At 48.8% G+C, this 23,328-nt stretch overlaps 1 protein-coding gene across 1 annotated transcript; it reads right to left on the bottom strand.

Annotated features, from left to right (window-relative positions):
• Positions 1 to 2,072: 2,072 nt before the first annotated feature.
• On the bottom strand, positions 2,073 to 14,897 carry NYX (nyctalopin). The gene is made up of 4 exons (XM_082277753.1): positions 14,787 to 14,897; positions 7,298 to 7,390; positions 7,041 to 7,116; positions 2,073 to 3,553 (listed from the first exon to the last, which is right to left on the bottom strand). The coding sequence occupies exons 3-4, from the start codon at positions 7,060 to 7,062 to the stop codon at positions 2,154 to 2,156; spliced, it is 1,422 nt and encodes a 473-aa protein (XP_082133879.1). The 5' UTR covers positions 7,063 to 7,116; positions 7,298 to 7,390; positions 14,787 to 14,897; the 3' UTR covers positions 2,073 to 2,153.
• Positions 14,898 to 23,328: the final 8,431 nt, after the last annotated feature.

Genomic DNA, 23,328 nt, shown 5'->3' with positions numbered 1-23,328 from the left:
TCAGAGCAGGAGAGCACGGAGTCTGTCGTGTCCCTGAGGGGAAGATGAAGGCCCATTACACCCAGCATGATGTCAGCCACACGCTTTCCAGGCAGCCACGACTGTGTCAGAGCAGCACAAAGCTCTGTGGGCCAGGCAGGTGTTTGACTACAAGAGACACTTAAGCAATTGATGCCCAAGGTCAGTGGCCCTGTTGTCACACAGTTGAGTACAAGGTACAACCCTCTTGTCCATCGCCTGACAGCACAATCTGCTAAAACCAACATTTTAAGATGCTTCATGTTCAGATCTGCATCTTGCAGATAAAGCAAGAGCATCTTTGAATCACTGATTGACTTGAAAGCCACTCAACAATTGCACAGTAAGGCGATCTTCAGTTTTAATGTGCCTTGGCACAGAAAATGAATACATGCATTATAAAAACAATTCGCTCATGAGGCATCCGTACTTATAGGAAGTGAAATACAACCATTTGTGTCCTACCATTTGTGCCAGGCCTATTGATAAACCTCCCCTGACAGGATGAAATAGTGCTCCTGTAAAGGCATCCTTAACCTAATACGCCTCTATAGCACTGGGCTGGACTAGGTTTGAAAAACAGCCTCTTATAATACACAGATGAATTTAGCACTTAAGAAGATTAATGGATTCATAAATAGCCTGGAAATCCAAACTCATTGAATTTAGTTCATGGAACAGGTCAAATAGGCATTTATCAAACCATCTGGCATTTTGATTCCCTGGGGAAACTGGTCGAGCTACAGATAACTGAGGAGCCATTGCAGCAGGGAAGGCTTGGTTTTCCCTGTGCTCAGCTTTCCTCTTGAAATCTCTGGCACTAATTAGAAAGCAGTAGATCTTTTTGGACAGAAGTGTAGTTCTATATAGTCACTTACATTTTGAAGTGTTGTTGCTGAACACAAACATAAGCACAGTCAGGGTCTAAGTGAAAGTATTTATGCTGCAATAAATAGCTTGCCATTTGCTCTAGGCCATGAAAGGACATCCATGTGCACCATTTGAGTAGCCTACCAAAAAAAATCACCAGAATTGTTCAAGGATCTCCAAAAAACCCCAAGGTCTGAGCAGTTAATTTATTTTTGTGAGTAAAATATCAAATTATTTTATTAATATGCTTTGATACATAAACATCATTCTTTCTGGTTATATTAGCAGCTTTCATTGGAGATTTCAAAGATAAAAACACTTAAGATGCCGTCTAAAAGAAAATGATCAGTATGGAATAATATGACACACTACACAGTACATATTAGTGGTGGAAATACAAAATATTTCATAGGACCTGGTTGCATTCGTCTTCAGCATGCTCTGCCCCTGCTGCCACGCCATGAAACAATCTACAAATAAAAACAATGTATTCCTTGAAACAATATATTCATTGAAAACCACATTGAAATCATATGAATAAGTAGGTTAAGTTTAAGTAGCTTTGCCTCAGAGAAGAATGTTTTGACAAACACGGGTCCATCTGGTCTTCCTGCACCACTGCCAGGAGAGTGGGGGGAGAATGGATCAAAATCCTGCCTGTGGTCAAGGCCAAAATACTGTGCCCATCCCAGACCTGCCTGGGGCAGGTGCCCTCCTGAGGTGCTTTCCTCCTTTTCATGAGGCCTAACGCTGCATCCCTGGATGTTACCCAGGATTGCCCTGCTCCCTTCTGTACCTGCTGGAGGAAAACAGGAATAGTTTCCCATTGTTCAGCAGCACCTGCCAGGGGTGTGGGTGTCTGTCAGAACATGAAGAGGGGCCCAGTTTTGCTGCCTCATCTTGCTCACATGAAGCTGGGTCACCTGGAGTTGGCCCATGGAACAAACACCCCAAAGACAGACCCCTCTTCCCTCCATTCCCAGAAGGGAACATCACACATCTCTAGGCAAAATTCAAACTTAGTGGTATTCATCTTCCTGTGAGTATCCAGGAGGCTCTGGGACACCCATAGGACAGGTTTACCACCCAGGACCCACATCCCATCAGCTCCCAGGGGAATCTGGAGCCAGATCCAACAAACTCAACCTGGAAGAGTCTGGATCCCATTATGTATCAGAGGCCCACAAAAAAACTTTTCTCTGATGACTAAGTAGGTGCAGGGACTAAATGCTTAAGCAGCGCTCCTGCTCCATACAGCCCTTGGACTATTTGCACAGGAGAACAATCACTGTAAAAAGTGCTGGGAGGTACAAGGAAGAGGAGTCAGCCTCGATTCTGTCTTCCCCCATGCCAGAAGAAACCCCTTCAGTCTGTCCATCCAGCTGCGTGGCATTACTGTACACTTCGGTGGCATTTGCCACCTCTTCAGGAAGGCCCATCTGGAGCAAGAGTTTGGAGATAAGGCTGTTGAACTTGCTCTCTGTGGTAGACCAAGGCCCCTCGCTTGGGGTCGGCCCCTCAGATGTCATGTTCAGCTCCACCGGGTCGAGACAGTAACCTTCGGGAGACCTCTCAAAGAGCACGTCCATCAGGTCAATCCCAGCCACTGAGGAGGGGGAGGCACACGGAATATCCCTGACGAGCCTGTAGTTCTCCATCCACTCCTTGAGCCACTCGATGCGGCAGTCGCACTCCCAGGGGTTGCGGAAGAGGTACAGCCGCCCCAGGAAGTACACGGGCTCAAACACGGAGAAGGGCAGCGTCGTCAGGTTGTTGCTGTTCAAGTGCAGCACAACCAGACTGGTGAGGTTCTCAAAAGCCCCTTCCTCGATGTAGCTGATCCTGTTGCGATCCAGGTAGAGGAACTCCAGCTCCCCCAAGTCCCTGAACCAGGTGTTGGAAATGTTCCTGAGAAAATTCCCCCCCAGGTTGAGCATCTTCAGGCGCCTCAGGCCATCAAAGGAGTGTTCTGGAAGCTCACTGATCAAATTGTCATTCAGGTACAGGTACTCCATCCTCTGACAGCCCTGAAAAGCTCGCTCATGGATGACATTTATCTTGTTGTCCTGCAGATTCAGGTATTTCAGCTTGGTCAGGCCCTGCAGGGAGTTGTAGGCCACCGCTTCGATCCTGTTTCTCTCCAGGTACACGTGGGTCAAATTCTCCATGCCCCTGATGGCACCTGGGATCCTTCGGAAGTTGTTCTGGAAGCAGAATAGCTCCTGCAGAGCAGGCAGCTCAATGAAGATCCTGTCTGGGATGTTGAAGAGGTTGCAGTCAGCCAGGTCCAGCCTCACGAGGCGCCGGAGTGCGGTGAAGGTCCGAGTGTGGAGATAGCGAATGTACTCGTTGTGGGCCATCTTCAGCTCCATCAGGCTGGGCAGCCCCTTGAACGCCCCCGGAGTGATGAAGGAGATGTTGTTGTGGTTGAGCGACAGGGATTTGAGGGAAGGCAGCGTCCCGAAAGCCCTCTCGGACAGGAACTTGATGCTGTTTTTGTCCAGGTTGATGGAAGAGGCTTCGCAGGGGAACTCGCTGGGGATCTGCCCCAGCCCAGCGCGGTCGCAGAGCACAGAGCAGCTCCGCTCTGGTGTGCACACGCAGCTGGGAGGGCAGGAGCGCACGCAGGGCCACACCCCATGGACCTGTGGGACCCAAAGGATCACTGCCGTCCCCACAGAGGAGAGGCGTGGCAGGAGAGAAAAGGATGCATCATTAGCAAATGAATTAGTCACAGCAGGAAAAAGAAATTACACTGTCGTTTCCTCCCCGCTAGCCAGGCTAATTGCCACCTGTGTACCAGTGCTGACTGAGGACCTCTTGTGTAAAATTCCTAAAAATCTTCTGCTGGGGTTTTTTTAAACCTGCTGAGAATATATGGCACCTAGAACATCATCTCCGATTAATTCCTCTCCTCAAGAGGGGGCTCACCTGGAATTCAGTATTTCTCAGTGTCTCTGTTGTGGTCTCTCTTTGGCCTGATGGGGACATGGTTTCACCAGGGAGCAGGCAGAGATGCTCTGAAGGCCAGCAGCTGTGGGTGGGTTACAGCATTCCTGGGTGTGGAAAAGGGGAGGGCAGTGTATGCTGAGTCTGGCAGTGGGCAGGGGAGATCAATTAGCTGCCCAAAGTGTCTCAAATTCATACTTTTTGCTTCTTTCTTTCCTTTGTTCATTCAATCTAAGATTTCTCCACCAGAGCCATGAGCTGGTGCAGCACTGAAAGGGGAATTCTCAGCTCTCAAGGAGATGCAATGCAGTGTTTGAAAACTCATTCCCACTGTGTACTGGTACAATGGCATGAGTGAAAACAAACTAAGAGATATTGTTCCACTGCTGGCCTCATCATTGATGAGAAATTCTGCATCTCCAGCACATTTTTTGCTGCTTTGCCAATTCTCAAGACAGTCACTATAGTGCCTTATGTTTGATGGGAGCAGCCACTTTGTCTTTTATCAGCCTGACATGGGAGGTCTGTGGCTGTTGTTTTCTCCCAGGTTAGTCCCACACAGGTGGCTGAACAACAAGGAAGAGAAGAAAGTTCTTGGGGAGAAACAAGAGAAGAACAAAAGGAAGGGGAGACATCAGCCTCCACAGAGAAGCCTTTTGGGGGAGAAAAAACATCCAGTCAATAAAACATCTGCAATTTTTTTTAAATGCAAAATTTTTTTGGGCAGTGGGCAGTTTTTCCCTCTTTCAGAGTGGAAACTTAAGTTAGATATAGGAATGAAATTCTTTACTGTGAGGGTGGTGGCACAGGGTACCCAGAGAAGCTGTGGATGCCCCAACCCTGGCAATGTTCAAGGCCAAGTTGGGTGAAGCTCTGAGGAGCCTGGGATAGTGGAAGGTGTCCCTGCCCATGGCAGGGGGCTTGGAATGAGATGATGTTTTAGGTCCCTTCCAGCACAACTCTTTCTCTGATTCCATGAAAATAAACTCATTGGAGAGGAAGAACTGAAGACAGTTTTTTTAATTGCTCTCCCAGACATATCCTACCTTCTCCTCAGCAAAATGAGAAGCCACATCAGCAATCTCCATGTACTCACTAGCAGGAAATGGTGCCATTGCTACTGACTGGTTTTCTGCTTTTTTTATTAGCTCCCACACAAACATAATCCTTTTTTTCTTTTTTTTTTTTTAGCAAAACAAGAGATACCAACAGCTTTACCAACAGACACCTCTATTACAGCACTCCTGGGATCAGGGGGGTTTCCTCCACATTCCTGCTGAGTGTCCAGAGGGGGAAGCTCCCAGCAGCTGGGCTGCCTCTCCCTGTGGTTTCCAGCACAGTGATTGCCCACTACAGCTGTATTCCCATGGGCATTTTTAATAAGAGAGACTTCCGAGGTGATATGCCAGGAAGCATCAGCTTCAGCAAGCATCAAGCTTTCATTTTTGCAGTCCTCAAGGCTTTAATGTACAGGACAGTTTGAGCTGCAGTTGCCCTGCTTTTCCTCCATCCTTTCAAAAGGCAACATGCAAGGGACTGTATTTAGGAGTTTGCACTGCCTGGGTAAAGCAGACTTGCAAAACCAGTTGTTGGGCAAGTCCCCACTGAAGGGCATCAACCCAGGAGCTGCCCAGCCTGGGTCTGTTCAAACCATCCAGGTTATTGCATGTAGAAGAGGTATTTAGATACATGGAGAGACCACCACAGAAGGATGAGCTGTGGCCTCTTCATCAAAATTCAGGTCCCATCATGCCTGGGCACACTATTGTGACTGGAGAATTAGCAAAACAGCATCACTTCAAGGATAAATGATAGTGAAGGACTCTGGGAGGTGGAAAGGATTTTAGACAGGTTGTCATTTTGTTTGTCTGCCCGTCCCCTTTTTCCCATGCTTTTATCTAACAGCCACAGCTAAAGGAAAGTCCCCTTCAGTCCCCCTGACAACAGCTGGAGTCTAAGGACAAGAAGGGGAACAATATGCTGGTCTCAGATTGCTCTTTCTTTGTGCAGCCTGCCCAGGGGCTGCCTCATTTTCTGCCCTCTGCACCAGTTCACCCTCTGCATGCCAACAGGGGCATATGTTGTTTTTGTTAGGCAGTTACATAAACTGAGGGCCAGACAGATTAAGGATTTGCCTGTTCCCAAATGTCTGGCCGCAGGTGGTTGTCTGGAAAATGAGAGATGCAAGTGTTGCTGCTGGTAGGGAGCCTTTTATGGGTTCAGGGTGACATCCAGAGGGGTATTTGTGCACAGGCTGTCCTATAGGTGAGGCTGCCCTGAGCAAGCTCCATGTTTAGCTCCAGCTGCCCCAAGCTCGGTGACATCCCTGGCCTTCAGAGCAGACCTCCACCCACTGCTGTGCATACAGTAGGCACTGTAGGAATGATCCTGCTGATAACCAAATCCCCTCCTTCCCCTCCCTGCTTCTTCTCTAATCACACAACAAAGGAAATGTCTGCACCCAAGCCATATCCAGCCTGTTTTCCTTATACACAATTGCTAAATCTGGGTCTTCTGCTCGTGGCATTTCATAGCAGACTTCTAAGATCTCTGTTTACCAGTGTATTTTTTCACTGTGCAAGACATGGAAAGCAAGTACGTGAGGGCCATCCAAGGAGAAAATACCCCCCAGCAACAGGAGCTCAGAGAAACCCCTCAGCAATGCAACCTTTGTGCAATACCTCTTCCTTCTCCTGGAAAGGAAGTTGGAAAAATCCTCCACCTGAACTCTACCAAACCCTCGGGAGAGCTGTTGCTCAGGGCAGAAGAGATCAGCTCTCCCCTGTTGGCCACATCTCCTCTGATCAACGTAGCCTGAAACATTCCCATCTTTCCCACCTTACTTCTTCCCCTTCCCTAAAAGAGGATGCTCACAGACAGGACAGCAGCTGAAAGATTTCTGCTACCCATTGACACAGAGGGTGCTCAAATGAGATGTGTTTGAGAAAAAGGGTGAAATACAGCAAAAATATTTGTGACATTAAGGAATTAAAAAAACTTCCTCCCACAGATGATATGTTTTGCTCTTTTAAACACTACAGTAACTCAGTATTTGGAAGAAAGCGTGAGAGACCAAAGGAAAATAAACAAAAAAGAAAGGTTGCAAAGAGACAATGATTGCAATAATTGAGTATTTAACCACCACCTTTCCAAATGACCTGTCTAATCCACTACTGGATAGTGCAGAATAAGTGTATACTCACCATTTAGAATGATGGCAAACATAACCTTGATTATTCTCTAGTGGCATTTCAGGTCTGGCAAGCAAACTTGAGGGATCTAAAAGCACACAGGAAGAACAGGGACAGGTTTCATCCTCTCTCATTTCCCTGCATCATTTTTCCACAAAAAGCTCTACATTTAGAAAGGAAAATGAAGGAAAACGCTTTTCTCTCACACGCTTTCAAACTGAAGACATCCCCAGCACCCTCCTGGTGAGAATCTTTCTTCCATCACTGACCTTCTCAGGGAATCCTGCAGCTTTGTGCCACTGCTTTTCAGGAGCTCATCCTCATCCTTCCCACGAGCCGTGCCCAGGGCAGGTTCCTGTCATCTGAGGTGGGAAAGGATCACCAACAGTAAGAGACTGTCTCTATCCCCAGGAAATAGATGCTGGTACAGAGGAGTGTAACCAGCCTAGCATCAAATAGTGGAAACCAAAATTCCCAACAGAAATCATCCGGATGTGTTGCTCACCTGGCCAGGCAGTGGCTGTGTCCTCCCGCCTGCTCATGAGGCTGCCCTTAGCCATGCGAGTCAGTCTCTGAAAAGTTGGCATTTTTTTCTCACAAGCTATCATTTAATGGCAGGAAAATCCTCTGTATCAGAGGAGGATTAGTGGAGATGGAAGAATGTGTCTGTCCTCTAAAGCTCCCAAAGCAGAACAGGGATTGCAGATGAACCAAACGGATGCTTTCTCCCCTCTGCCAACCTGCTCTCCCCCCACCATTAAAAAAAAAGTACAGTCCAGAATTGGACTGCTGCCACTCAAACAGCATTGCTGAAAGTCATTACTCCACTCCCCATTATGTAATGGCAGAAGAGGTAGGAGAGTGCTGCATAAATGGAATTAAATTTGGGAGCGATCACAGGCTTATGGCTTGCCTGCACTGAGCTCTCCAAACAGACACAGCTTGGGACTCTTATCCCCTATGCACATCTTCCCAGCCCCAGTGTGGCTCACACACTACTAACAGGATGCCAGTGTGCTTTGCTTCACTAGGAATTGCTCCTGAAGGACAAGGAGGCACCAACAGCACTGGGAAAAGTGTCAGCAAACACAGGGAGCTTGCACAGTGTATATGGCCTTGATACTAATAAATTCTGGCCTATGAGTGTGTTTTGCTTGTGATGCAGCAGCTGGTGCATGGAAATCATAAGGACAGCGTCTGTATGTGGTAATGTTTTAGCATTCAGGATGTGAATTGGGGTTTAAAGCCTTTTCTGACACAATGATGATGGTTTCTTTGGAGAGTGGGGGCTGAATAAGTGAGTTATCTCAGCCTCCCATGCCTTAGGTAATTGCATTCACCACGTTAGAGGGAAAAATAGCTCCACTCTTTATTTCCAAGTGAATTATTCTGCTTCCCCCCCCCCCCCCCCCCCCGGGAAATGGAATACCTGATGAATTTATGCTTGATACAGCAAGAAAGATTCAGCTGGGAACCAGCCTGCTGCTGCACAGCTCTTCCTGCAAATTAAAGCACCCAGCTATACCAGGTTTATTTTGGTTTGGCTTTCCCTCAGTCTTAAGGCATCTAGCTGGCACCTCAGGAAATTTGTCTGTCCCAACACTGTGTAAGCAGGCTGAGCCGGGGGCAGGCTGGAGGGCAGGGAGTGACCCATATTGCACAGATTTTAGCTGAAGGATGCCTTTCCCCACTACACTGCTGTAAACCCTCCAGCTTTGTACTTCGGTGCTTTGCACTGCGCTGTTTTGCAGAGGAGGAAGGAGAGTTGCAAAGCCACAGACGGGCACGTTGCAGCCTCCACCACAGAGCTGAAGCTGCTGGAGACCTTGTGGTGACAGAACCAGCACCAGCTGGGTCCTCAACAGTGCTGGGGAAGCTGTTATTTCCCCTGGAAGCCCTGGTTCCCGTGGGAATACCAGGAAGCCACAACCTACCTGATCACAGAAAGCAGATCACTGGCCTTTCAGCCCTGAAGAAACTGAGAGGGGAGGAGGTGAAGTGCTATTCCCACCTCTTTCTTCCCCAGTATTTGCAAGACCCTTATCAGGGGTACCAGGACTCATGTCTCTGCCCAGGTGCACACGTGCTGTCGGCAAGGTGGGAGGCAGTGGGCGAGGAGGGTGTGGGGGACAAACTGGTGTGTGACCAGCTGGCAGCTCCCCAGGGATCAGACCTGCAGCTCGGTTTACACGGCAGCACTAAATCTGCTCGCAGGGAACGAGGAGGGGCTGATCTGCACCAGGGCACCACATTTCTGAGAGACTTTGGGGCTTCCTGTGCCTCGCTGCTGTTCTTCCATGTGCACATATAAGGGCTGGTGGGATGGGACATGAAGGACCACTGAGCCTCGGGAAGTGTTTTTGTGATCAGCAGAACCACCTCCCTCAGAGGGGCAGCTTGCAGGACCGGCAAAACACATTCCCAAAGAAGGGCACTGGGAGCCTCTGCTGTGCACAGCGGGTGGCTGGGGGCTGGTGGGTCGGGGAATGGTGGGTTTGGTAAACCGGGAGCTGAGAGCACCTCAGCAGCCACTTTTGGGGGCAGGGGGCAGTGGCAGTAGGTGCCTACTGCGGAATCAGCAGCCACGGTGCGGATGGGGCAATGCTGCCGAAGCCGGCTGCGGCAGGAGCTGGAGGAAGGCTGGCAGGGAGCTCCTCTCGGAGAGCTGCTGCAGCAGGCAGTCTCACCAGAGACCAGCACAGACAGTATTTGCTCCTGCAGGAGCTTCTGACAGCAGCTGTGCCAGCAGCACCCACCCCACACACACAGCTCAGTGACTGCAGCCTGCCCAGCCCCACTCTGGATTTTCTGCTATGGCTGGAGGTAAAACAGGGGGAAGAGCCCTTGTCCAGCCCCATCATGAGCCCTCCTACCCACAGCCCCACCAGCCACGCTGTGCTGGCACACCCGGAGCTCCTGCCTGACCAGCAGCAGCAGCAGCTCCACAGCTCACAGCACTGCACCATCCATGGGCAGGAGCCTTGCTCCAGCCCCCAGCACAGAGAAGATATGGACATCTCAGCATATGCTGGGGGGAGGCTAGGGAGCTGGGAGTGGGAGGCAACTGAGGTCCCAATTTCTAGGAAAGTCGGGGAGCATCACTCTGTGAGTGGCTTTAGCAGACCACTGCAAGTGCACCAAGCAGAGCACCCAGTGCCCTCATGAACCTCTGGCAACTCCTGATTCATTTCCTGATAACCCCTGGCCCTGAAAGGGCATGACCATGTCAGAATGAGGCCTGAAAATGAGAAGTTTCTAGCTGTCTTAGGTAAGAAAACTTAAATACCAGAGTGTACATAAAGGACACCAGCATTTATTCTCTAAAGCAACAAACGGGCTCTAAACCATACCTCAGCATTATTTAGAGCATGACTCACAGTGGTTAATGCTGAGGGCTGAGCACACTAGAGATGCTTGGTGTTGGGAAGCTGCTGTGGTTGTCAGGCTGGAAGTAGACTCAGAAGCTACAGAACATACTACTGCAGCTCTGTGCTGCTAAATGTTTTGCCACCAAGAGCTTCTCCTCATGATCTATCCTGCTCTTTTTAATCTCTGGGAACTCAGAGAAGTCAACACAAGACCAGAAAGCAGCAGATTTTTCAGCTGCCACTGAAAAAAAAAAATTAATAGATGTTTATGTCTGATCTTCCACCAAAAGAATTTGGAGCATTGAGTCCTGATTGAAGGAACCCACTCTGCTCCAGAGATGTGTGCTGTGGGGACATAAACCTTGGCACAGTTTCGCCAGCTGGCAGTGAGGACAAGTCTGCCCTGCTGGGCAATCCTGTGCAGACTCAGTGCAAAGGTTGCTTCTAAAAGCCCATTTCTTCATGGCCAGGGGCATTTCATGTGATGGTGACTTTAGGATCTGTAGGTAGCTCCTATCTCTAATATACATTGATATGATTTTAAATTATCACTGGGGACTGCTTCTTGCAGATTAAAATATTCCTGTTATTTTCCAAGTTTGTCCAAGAACAGCTGGTGGGACTCATTTCACCCAGCTGAAGGTAAGAGGTCTCATCTCACCCTCTTTAGCCCCTTGCCTGTGGGCACCACTGTGGCCCTCAGCAGGGCTCAATTTCTCTGACAGAGGATGACAAGACAGCCAAGGACGTGCAGCTTTGATGACACCAGTGCTGGATTAGCTGGAACACAAACATTGCACATCCAGATGCTTCCAGCCAAGTGCTGCCTTCCTCAGAGCAGTGAAGGGGCAGAGCTGCTGGCCTGACTCTGGTGGCTGAACATCTTCGCTCCCCTGGTTTTTATCTCTATCAGCTGCTTGCACTCATGGGACCAGTGCCGGGGGTGAGGTCCCTGTGCCAGAGAGCTCCTCTGCCTTTCCCAGGCTTTGGTTTCCTGAGCTCCTGTAACAGCAGTCACAGCTCGGTGCATACTTCCCCTCTTCTCACAGCCACAGCTGTGTCACACATCTGAGCCTTTCCTGTGCACATAATCACCAGGGTGACCTTTCAAGGAGCTGCCTCAGCATTTCCCAGCAGAGCTCCTGTTGTCAGTGTGGGCCGTGTGACCATGTTGCACACAGGGTGGTCAGACACAGCCCCAGCTGGCGTGAGTTTGGGGCAGGGAGGGTTTGTCCTGTGGTAGGATTACAGCACTGTGAGCAGACAGGATGGACCGGTGTGGCCGTGCTGGGGTTTGCAGCTGCAGCACAGCCTGTGCTTCCACCAGAAATAGCACTTGGTACACGCGTGGTGTGGCTGCTCACAGGAGATGCAGAAGCAGCTGAGGAGCCAACCAGGACTTCAAGAGCAAGGAGTTAAAGAGCTTTCCCTTGCTCAGAAGAGAGGACAGCTTTCCTTCTGCAGGCAGAGGTTTCATTTTTGTGTAGACTGAGGCCACCAAATTTGCTCAGGCATTAAGTTCCAGAGCTCCCTCATAGCTGGCCCAGCCCCTCTGGCTTCTGAGCTATGTCCTTGTGAGTCTGCCTTCTCCTGGTCCCACCCCTGGAAAAGACCAACACCACTTCAAGACACCCCTTGGACAGAAGAGTTGCTGTGGTGCTCCCCACAATGTCCTCCCTGTGTAGCCTCAGCAAGGAGGGCCTCAAGCTCACACCAGCCCTATTCACCCTCCACCTGAGCCATGTCCCTGCTGCACACATGTGGGCTGCCATCACAGAGTGGTCTGTCTGGGGACAGGTTCCTGATGGACCCCTGACTGTGGACTGAGAGCATGTCACGATGCCCAAACCCAGGCCAAGGGCACAACAACTCACAGCAAGCTGCCTGCAGGAGTAATCCTGCAGGAGGATTCTTCACCACCGGGTCTGTGAATGAGACAAGGCAGCCAGGAGCAGCACTTGGCATGAAATAGCCACCAAAAAGCCACGTACCTACGGGGAAAGTAATGAATTACAGCCAATAAAACAGCAGGAAGAGGAGAGGGTCAAGCTGGGCACCAGATCTCAGCCCCAGCCCAGGCCAAGCCGTGCTGCAGGAGCAGGCCCAGGAGCCTGCAGCTGCAGCAGGAGCATCTTCTGAAAGGGAACAGCACACTCTAGGGTAGGCAGCCTGAAGCAGATGCAGTGCACAGCAAACCACGAGCGAGTGCATTCATCTGTCAGCCCAAACTTCTGCCAACAGCCCAGTGAGACATCACACAGACCCCACACAGAGAGGACAAGGAGCCCTGAGGATGGAGTGTAGCTCCATCAAGGTGAAATCCTCCCACTGCCTGGCAAGGGCAGGACAGAGATCCTCTCCAAATCTCTCCAGACCACTGGATTTTACATCAGCTCACAAGGTCTCTCCCAGCCCGTCCTGTAGATGTGGTTTCATGTCTCTCTCACACCAATCAAACAGTAACATTTCCAGCAAGAAAGGAACAGTGTGGGCTGCTCTGCAGTGAGGGGCTGGGCGTTTGCCATGGAAGCAAGTTCCTGTTTCCCACTGCAGTACATGTGTATGGATGCAGTGCTGAAAAGCAACATCATTCAGGCTACTGGGTAACTCTCCACAATACCCAGAGCAGTCCTGGGGAAGGGAAGGGAAGCTGGGCTCAGATCTGCATGAATTAAAACTGAAGAGGGACTTGAACCCATGTTTCCCACATCCATTCTGTGACTCTCGGCCTTGACAAAAACTGGCCAGCCACGCTCAGGGTTCTCTGTTCAGGGAAAAACTGCTGCTGGTGAAGCCTGAACAGGGCTGCATCAGCTTCCTCTGCAGGAAGTGAGGGGAGCCCTGCCCTCCCTCCTGCCTTTGAGCAGCCCTCATATGCAGCAGGGCATCGTCTGTGTCCGGCGTGCGTCCGAGGAGCAGCCACTGCTCCCATGTCACACAGCAGATGGGGAAAGTCAAGGCTGGCAGCACCTGGACCAGCCAGCTTGCCCTCCCTGCTGAAGATGGCACCCAAAGGTGCCAGTGGCATGGGCATGCACAGCCAGGGAGCTCTGGAAAGGTGTGGGCTCATGCCGCATTTTCCCGGAGCTGGGGAGCTGCTCTGCTCTGCTCCGCTCCATCTGTGGGGGCATTTCTATCCTGTGTAATTGTAGCAGGATGATTCTCCCCCAACCCCCCTCATGCTTTGACCTGGAATGTGGTAAAGAAACTCAGTTGGCAATGTCCTATTTGCAAATCTATCAGGGTGGATTGAGAGGGGAGCTCTGTGTTGTTTTGGTGTTGAATTATGCTAAAAATCAGTCTGGCACACCAACCCTGAATCAACATCCTGACAGTGAGGTAAAGCTTTGGCAGATAAGCTGCTAAACTGGCCTGGAGGCATATGACTGACAGTCAATCCTTTTACACTAAAAATCCAGCCTGCTTTCCATACAGTAGGTTCTTCTGAGATACCCCTTCCTGGAGTCTGTGTGGAGATTCTCCCTTGAGTGAGGATGCCCCTTAAGGTTGCTCCTCAAGGTTAATAGAAAGAGACCTGCCCACTCTGACTGTTGGTATGGTGAGTTATATCATTCTCTACTTAATAACTGTTTCTTTTTGCTAGCTTTAATATAACTGCTTTAATTTAGTGCACTATATTATACTATACACTACTAGTAGTTTCAGCTTTTATACTGTGTAGTAAATAATTCTGGTTAAGATCTTTTGTCTAATCATTTGTCATAATAGGTAATTTCTTTTATATAAATACATCTGATTTGCCATCTTTAAATCCTGCAGGTCAGTTACTTGAACTGTTGACAGTCTGAGGCTAAGACTGGATCCAGCCACCCCCAGGTTTCTCTCTGAGAAGTTTAAAAAGCAAGGGGGTCCTCTCTTCACCTCGTGACTCAGCGGCAGGGTTTCTCTAGTAAATTTTGTCTGAAGCTCACGCTCCCACCCGGGACAGTAACAGGGAGCTGCTTGTGTCCTGCTGAAGTCCTCATGCCATGCTTTCCACAGGCTGCTGCCCAAGGCAGTGACTCCCTGCAACTCCTTGTGATGTAATGGGAAGCCTGCAGAGTGCACACAGGAAGGCAAGGATGTGGCAGTGAGTTGTGCTTGATTCCCCCTTAGTGCTCATGAGTCCATTCATCCTGATGAAGCTGCGCCACAGCCACATACAGGCAATGCACAATGAACTCACACACAGCTCTGCAAACACCTTTTGAAGCAGCCTTTCTGCACTAAGGGCGTAATGGGCCATATGTTAGCCAAGCCAACAGCCCTCCCAAGACTCACCAGACACTTTATTTACCTCCTGGTAATTCATCTCTCCCACCTCCAGGACAGAATCAGTGCCACTCCCCCACTGTATAGAGTCAATGTATGGGGTAGGTTCATCACTTACCTGTCTCTGCTTAACTGAGGCATTTATGTCAGGATCCCGCTCTGTAGCCAGGTCAGATATTTGGGAGAATGAACCAGAAGCCCTGGGACTCTTGGATGAAGGGACCTGGGGTCTGTAGCTGGATTGCAATATGATGTTTTCTCCATCTGTCATGGTACTTTCCCCAGCCTGACTAACACTTTTTTCTGCAAAGAAACAAGGAGCACTGCAACATGCCAAGCAAACATAATTACCTGGTATAGATCTACAATAGAATTCTGTTGTCTGCCAAAGATACTGGCAGGCAGGAGAGGAGGAAAGTATCACATCAGGAATAAACTTCAATACCACAATAACCAGCACATTAAACTGGAGTTTAGAGCAGCATACACTCACAGATGATCTGGAAGATTTGTTAAATGAACTTATAATGCCTTACTGAGTATGCACTGGCCATGCATTCTGTGAATATATCAAGCCCAGATGTGAAACACATCATTGCTCCAGGGCACACCAGAGTGGGATGGAGCAGTCGCTGGCGCCAGGAACTGCCCTGGGGTCAGGAGCTGTGGCCATCAGCAGCCATCTGCTAGCTCCACAAAGTCCATCTGCAAGGGGTTTAGATCCTCCAGCTCAGTAGTGCAGCTACTCAAACATACCACACCTGATGTATGCGGAGTTCTTGCACGGGTCTAAGATGATCAAAGCTAGCAGAGCTTGGGGGTGGGAGGGGAACAGCCACTGCAGGAGATAAGCTCACATTTACACCCACATATTCTGCTTCCCACTCGTTCCCTGCCTGTGCTTTTATGGGCTGCTGACACCTCCTCCATACCAACCCTGGGCATCGCCAAAAAAAGCCCCCACAGCCATGACATGGCAAAGACAGCAGATCCCCCACACTGGGGTGTATTTATGGATCACAGAAGTACAGCACTTCTGCTCAGGAAAAAGGCTCTGTTTCCTGCCAGCTGCAGAAGACCTCATTAGCTGAGGGAGAAGGAGCTCAGCACCTTTTTCTGAGACGTCGAATTGATGGTGGCAGAGGATGCAGCTCCTCTGCAGCAGGGCAAGTACTCCACTCCTGGATAGGATCAGCGCTGGGTCCCAAACCTAGCAACTGGCAATGGAAGAGAAAGCTCCACTCCTGCTGATGCCATGAAGATTTTTGCCTTTTCTTTTATACCCCTGTTATACCTTTTACAACTTCTGTATTCCTAGTGCTTTTTGCCTACATTCTTGGACTTGTTTGTCAAGCTAAGAGACTAAACATTTTAGAAGCTTCGTAGCCAGGGATCAGTGTGCCCCAGACCCCAAGGTCCTCTCCAGAACACATTCTGTAAACCAAGATAGAACCATCCAGGGGAAGGTTCTTTGGGGAGGGGGGCTCACTTGAGCCTCTCATTGGGGAATCTTTGACAGATATGCTAATTAGTAAAACCTATAATGTTATACCCAATGTTGGGGGGGATGAGGAGAGACACAGAGACACGGGGAAAGACTCGGTGGGGTACATCTCGATGCATATGACCTGGACGTGTACACCTAAGGATCCTTAAAAATAAATACCAAGGTAAAATCTCTTTTCCCCTTCTAACTGTGTATGCCTCTTGATTTTAAGACCAGGAAAAGGCATCACTGCGAGCTTGATAGCAGCAGCACTGCAGCCTGCTCATCCCTTAACCATTTCTGGGTTGCATCCAGGGATGCAGGTTGTGTTGGGTTGCAGGCAGGTGGGGGAAACCCTCTGTGCTCTTGTCAGAGAAGCTGTGCCACAACAGCTGGGCTTTAGCCATGAGTGTGTTGCAACAAGCTGCTGGAGCTACCGTGCCCAATTTGAGTTAGAGGGTATAAAGTATCTGCCCTCCTTGTATGGTGGGAAACAACAAATAAATGAGGGGGCAAACAACACGTGTGGGAAATATGATGGAGGGCCAGACATTCAGCATTAAAAATAAATCACACTGGGGCTCTGCAACATACCACAGCCCTCAAAAAACCTGTCTTCCACCCAGAATTTCTCACTACAGTTACTATTTCCCTTTTATTTCAGCAGCACTTTCACACTTCTCTGACACTTACTGGGCTGTGCAGGGGAGACACGTTTGGTACATGAGAGTGTGGGAGGGGGAAGGAGGAGCTCAGCCACATAGGGCAGCACCTCTGGGGCATCCAAAACATCCTGTCCCTCCTTGGCATTCTGAGTATTCACAGCAGCCACTCAGGTGCACTTGGTGATAGCCTCTACAGTCTCTCTCTCACCAGAGCAATGGACTCACCAGTGTCACAGAAATGCTTCCCTTCGATAGGGAAACCTCACTGCTTGGGGCTGCAATTGGTGCAGTTTAAAATTTGTAAAATAAAGAGCAGACTGTGGAAGCAATGAATGAAAGCACCAAGCTGGGACGCTCTCAGACTATTATCTGGGGTAGATGCTCAGTGGGTGCCTTGACAGAGCATCCCATCGAGTCTGGGGAATCCTACCGGTGCTACAAGCTGGCTGTGTATTGCTTGAGAGTCCCCAGCTGAAGGGCTGCAGCATCAGCCTCAGCTCAGGGTGTGGAGAAGAGGAGCACACACAGGGCCCTCACAACTCGGTGGGCAGCAGCATCCCCTGGGGAACAGGAGGAGCAACCAGGGTACTGACACGGTACAGAGAGGTTGGCTTGTGCCAGCAAAGCCCAGATCTGGACACACCTTGCCTGAGACCCACCCCTGCAGCTCTGGGGCTGTGCCAGGCAGCAGCACCTGTGTTTGGGTGGTTCTGTTCACACTTGAGAGACCTAAAGAGGATTAAGTGTATGCCAGGGAATGTCAGCAGCACGGATGCAGAAACACTGCTGAGACTCTGGGCCTGAATGTTTGATCAGAAGTGTTTTGTGAGACCTAGGCAGCACCTGAAGGAGATCTAAACATTTTATTTATTCAAGCCTGGAACGTGCCTATCACCTTTCCATGACAAAGTCTGCTGGGTGTTTGCCTTTCGTCTATCGTGCCTGTGCATGACCAACCAGCCCAGTCCAAGCAGGCTCTGTCAGGTGTCGCTGGGACACTGCTCACAGCCCTGATTTCCTGCAGGGAGCCCAGCCCTGCACACTCCCCAGCAGGTGCTCTGAGCTCTGTCCCACGCCAGCCTGAACCGAGCCTTTCCACCACTGCCCTGGGAGCATGCAAGGACAAACTGTGCAGCACAGCAAACCCTTAACATCAGCGATGTCCACCACAGGATGGACAACCAGCAGCTTTTTCAGTGCTTGCCTCATGAGCCGCAGCCCCCAAGAGCAGCAGCCCCCAAGAGCAGCAGCCCCAAGCTTCAGGAGAGCCAAACCCACCCCACCACCTCCCCTAAAGAAGTGCCCCACCAACAGTAGCTATGGGCCAGCACGGATCAAAAGGGGACTATCCCCCCCTCCTGTTGAAACCATGACACTGTGCAGCAAAATGAATAAATAATGCCAGCAGCTTCTGGCAGAAACACAAAGTGAAAGAGGAGATGGGATTTGCAAACACTTCCGGGGGGGATGGGGGGGAAGCATCGCCTTCTGTTTCCTGGGCAGCTTCTGCACTTTGCACGGAACAAATCTGTAGATAAAATACAGCAGCAGCCTCAGGAGCAGAGACCAGAGCCCAAGAAAATTCCCCCATCCACCGTGAAAGCCCTCACACGTGGCCCTCACGTTGCAGCTCCTCTGGAGGCCACTGCCCCTGGCTCCGTGCCCCACACTCAGGCAGATAAAAAATCAACGCTCAGCGACTTCGGGCACCAGCAGAGCTGAAGCTGCAAAGGTCACAGTCTTGCACTGTAGTTATTTTTGGGGTGGGTTTTTCGTCTTTTGTCTCTCCCAGGCACATGCAAAGTCCCCAGCAGAAGTGGGGAGGGAACCATCTCTCCAGGAGGTCCCGTGGGCATTGTCAGACCCCTGCCTTAGCCTGTGTTCCACACATAAAAGGGGAAATATTAACATTAACAGAAACACAAATCAAAAGGCTCAGGTGTCTCCTTTTGATCAAATCTGACATAAGGCAAGAAAGCTTAACTAGGGCCTAGGAGAGCACTAATTATCAGATAGAAAATTAACAGGTAATTTGTCTCTAAAGTGAGCTAATAATTTCTAGGGGAGGAATTAATTAAATGAGGGAATTAAATCACCAAGAATTTGTGGGGTGACCACTTCTGATGGGATTCAGTTAATGAGATATCTGATAATCATGTCAGGCTTCATTTTCTTCTCCTCTGGACAGAAGGGGAGAGACAGAGAGCAGGAGATTACTGCAGTGCTCCCTCTCCCAGGCTGCAGAGATGCTTGCAGCTTGATGAGCCTCACCCTTTTGTCTGACAAAACCTGAGCAACCAAAAAGCAAAAGCCCAAAGCAGACCACTAGCAAAACACTGCTTAAAAAAAATATTTTAAAAATTAGTAGGTGAGAGAGAAGGAAGTCTGCTTTACAGAAATGGCTCTCAGGAGCACGACGCACCCTCATGCACAAGCTTGGTGCAAACCAGCAACACAGTGAACTGGAGTCAAAGTCCAGTGCCAGCGCCCTCCAGCAAAGAGGGGGGTGAAAGGTGAGTGTCCCGCCCTTGGGAACAAGAAAACAAACTCTTTTGCTTTGGATTTCAGCTAAGCCCAAGCTGTTCCTTGGTCCTGAGCAATGGATGGGGGGTTGAGGCTCCTCCACAGCTGCCAAGACGCCCATGGGTACGGGCTTACAACCTCACTGCAGTCTAATTAGCCAGAGCAGTGTTTATGTCAGTGTCATACTTTTAATGACAGCTCTGTGCCAGCTGCAGGAAGAGAAATGATCTCCAGCCTTGCAGAAAGGCAGAGCCGCATGGGCAGACACCACCTGATCTCTCACAAAGCCTGCCAGCACAAAAATAACTTCTCAGAAACACTCGAACACATCTGAACAAGCAGAGTGAGCCAGTATCGGATCAGCACTTTGTATCACAGGGCTGCAGCACTTGTGATCCAGCCTCCAGAGCCCTAAATTTGGATTTGCTTGGATTTGCTGCATTCTTCAGACCTGTGTCTGAGCTCACCTACTTTCAGTTCTGCCAACTCCTTGCAGCATTACGTGCCAAATTCTCTAACCACCCTCCTGGATGGAAAAACACAAGCATTTACACTTCAGGGCAGTGACTAATTTGTGGCACCTATAATGGGTGAGGCTCAGCAAGTGAAATAATATGGTGAGAGATCCATGTGGAACCAAGCAGGGAAGTTACATTATCCACGTCATAGACAGGCTGTGTTTTTCCACATGTGGGCAGAGGTCAATGGAGGCAAACTGAAAGCAAATGGAATTCACTGCTGCTGATTTGTAAAATGATTCTCCAAGTATTAGGATTTTCCCTGATACTGCGTATACTTGCTGCATTAACACAAACTGATAGCTCTGAGACATCTTGCAGTATATGCCTGAATAACAAAAACAACAACAACAACAACAACAATAATAATAATAATAATAATAAAGCAAAACATGAAATCTGTCAGTGCCCACTAGCCAGTTCACATTACAGAACAAAATATTCCCTCCTGGAACAGGCTGGGTCTTATGCAGATTCAACTTCTCTGGGTGACGCAAATGCTGTAAAAACAACTCTGAGTCATAGAATAAAATCACATAATTCCCCAAAGCCAAATAAGGACAGAATTCAGCCCACACAGCTCTGACTTCCCATTTTCCTGGTAGTAGCAATTTTGTTTATCTTCCCTTGTAAATGATACTGTTTCCTTGCTCTCACAGAAAATCTTGCATTTCTTTTCACTAAAGCCCGTAGTTGGTGTAAATACTGGTATTGTAAAAAATAAAGTAACATCCCAGCATCTGCAAGGCCTAGTGTAAAAAGCCTGTTATGTGCTCTCTGGGACTGGCTTTGCTAATTGGTATGAAGTCTTTATGAGGAACTTGGAAGGCATTCTCCTAGGCTGCCTGTAGCTTTATTTTGATATATTTTTCACCAAGAGTTCGTTTACAGCCCATTAGAGCCAGGCTTGGGTATTTTACAAATGTAATACAGCAGCACACAAAGAGCACTTAATGCCTTAAGTCTTCAGAAGGCTTTTTAATTTTGTACCACAACTGAATTGTTTCACCACCAGATTTCTCATGCGCCACAGTGGGTAAGGCCTTGTGCAAACAGCTTTGTGGCACGTAAATAAAGCTTCCAGACCTGATCTGTGCGTGGTATAAAGCACCATCACTCTGCTCTTGTCATTTTGCATCAGCAGCTGCTGAGTTTTCCACTTTGAAACCTGAGGGACGTTTTATTAATAGGGTGGGAGGAGTTGCATGCAATAAACGGGATGTGATGTATTAGCAGTACATGCAAGCATATTGCTTTATTTATTTTCCTTCTCCATGGCTTAGCAGCACCTGAGCTGAGCTGTGCTGGAAATACAGGGTGCAATGTTCACGTGGCAATCCACCACAAGCTTGATCTAACTGCACACAGCAAGTGAGACCCTCTTGTGTCCTTTCTAGTTACTAACTACTCTCTTTGGGGTCCAGTTCAGAAGGCAGTGACACAGCCCTGGCTCTGCATTTTGCAAAGCAAAAGCCTTTTTGAGCAGGTGAGAATGCAGCAGTGTGTGCACAGAGTGCTGATGATTGACACTCGTGATACACTGATGCCTGATAAGATATGCACACCCTCTTGGGCACTTGAAGCTATTAACACAGCAAAGGCAGGACACACTCAAAGTGTGGGACTCGTAAATCAGAAAGAACAAATTGTGCTGTGACCTACCAGAGCCTTAATGCTGCAGCTCCAGCCAGCCAAGCCATGCTTGCACAGCTGCACCCCTTGTCAGCTTTCTGTTTAGTGATCCCTCATTCTCTTCCCTGCTCCTAAGTGTCTTCCAAGTTACCACTAGTAACTGAATATATTTTACTGAATATAACCAAGGTCTCCAAGAACCTCATGCACATTTGACATTTTTGTGCTGGACAGTAACATTTATGTAATTGAGGCATGTTTTTCCACTGCTGTGTTTTAAACACAGTAAATTCAGTCTGGGTTTAATGCTGCTTTTTTCCTGAAAGGTCTACCAGGTCTCTAACAGAAGCTTTATCACTAGCATGTCACTTGAGGAAAAGCAAAAGTAGTGATTTATTCAGCCTCTTTAAAACTCCTGTATCATTAAATCTGATGTAGCTCAAACGTTTGAGAAGTGTTGAGAAGAAAATATATCTCTATTAAGGCTCCAAGACTCTTGTCTTTTTGATTAAGTAAAAACAATTTAATACTTCTGAGACCTCCCATGCCATATTCTTCTGAGAGGAAAAGCAGGAAACAGTCTATTTGATGTTCCCTACTTGGGGAGAAATAGAAATACTTCAGAGGTCCTTTATCTATCATAAGCTAGCTAAGAAGAAATGATTGGGTTTTTTCACTTTTTTGCCAGCTTTAATCCACTGATAAGCCTGGAAAACTCAGTGCTTTCACCTGGGACTGACATGAAAGGACAAGTGAAAGTTGCAGATAGTCATCTCTAAATAAGAGAAGGGGCATCATTAGCACCCAGCCATCCTGGCACAGTATCTGTAGTGCTGTGTATGAGGTAAAGGGGGGCACAGCAGAGACTCCACTTGGACAAATGACAGATGTAATTCAGCACTGGCTATTGTAGCCACTAAGCAGCTTACAGAAATTTCCTCCCAATACTGTTATTTGTCTGCCTAACTTGTGCTGCCATAAATACACTACATGGGGTTTGTTGTAAGGGCTGGCCTTTCTCTTCCATCAAAGGGAAAGTCATATATTGAGATTTAATCAAATGGCCTGCACAGCAAATTGGCAACAAGCCTTTTGGCCCAAACATTTGATTCTATACCTGTGAATAGACACCATGATCCAGTCTGAGGTTTACAGTCTAGGAAGGTCACTGGAGGACTCTGCCCCTATTAAGCTAGATATAGATGTGTCCTATTTTAGCCTTGCACATAGAAGACTGCAATGCAAACACTGCAAGGCATTTCCAGGCTGCTGATGGATTTTATTTCCTTTGCTTTTTGTCTTTCATCTCCTGGAAGAAGCTGCACCTCCCTCTCTCAGCTGTGACAGATGAGGGGCAAGGTGTTCCTGAATGGCCTGGGCTGGAGATGTGAGCCCTGACACTAGCACTGGCTGTGACTCTGCAGAGGCCACTGGTGGCTCCTCTGGTCACTCATTGCACCATGGGTGTGTGCAGGTTCACAGCTGGCTCAATGACTATTTTAAACAACTGGGTTTTTGCCAAGTCAGAACACATTCACAAACCGAGAGATCGTCTCAGGACAAAGCCTGCCCAGGAAAAAGCCTGTTTCTAATTTGGCACTACAGCTTGGAGCAAGAGGGTTCAGATCCCAGGACAGCTGCAGCTGGAGTCTGTTTATGGAGGAGGTTTAAAATCCAGCCTTAGCTAATCCCTGAATTTCCTACAGCAAAGCGTAAAACACTGCTTGTTTATTCCCCCAGACAGGAATCTCACCAGCTGAGGTCTGTAACATCTGATTACAGTTTGCCAGCCACACTCTCACAGCTCACAGGTGACACACTGGGGAGACCAGAAGA

This window comes from Coloeus monedula, assembly GCF_965178545.1.
Source record: "Coloeus monedula genome assembly, chromosome: 3".
NCBI lineage: Eukaryota > Metazoa > Chordata > Aves > Passeriformes > Corvidae > Coloeus > Coloeus monedula.
Note: the sequence above shows the minus strand (reverse complement) of the source record. Positions and strands in the feature narration are given on the sequence as shown.

What these genes read in the sequence shown, in the direction of transcription:
- NYX (XM_082277753.1), bottom strand. Translation starts at nt 7,062, where the DNA reads ATGTTTGCCATCATTCTAAATG. An exon ending in GTTTGCCATCATTCTAAATG is followed by an intron (nt 3,554 to 7,040) that starts GTGAGTATACAC and finishes TGGGGACGGCAG; the next exon opens with TGATCCTTTGGGTCCCACAG.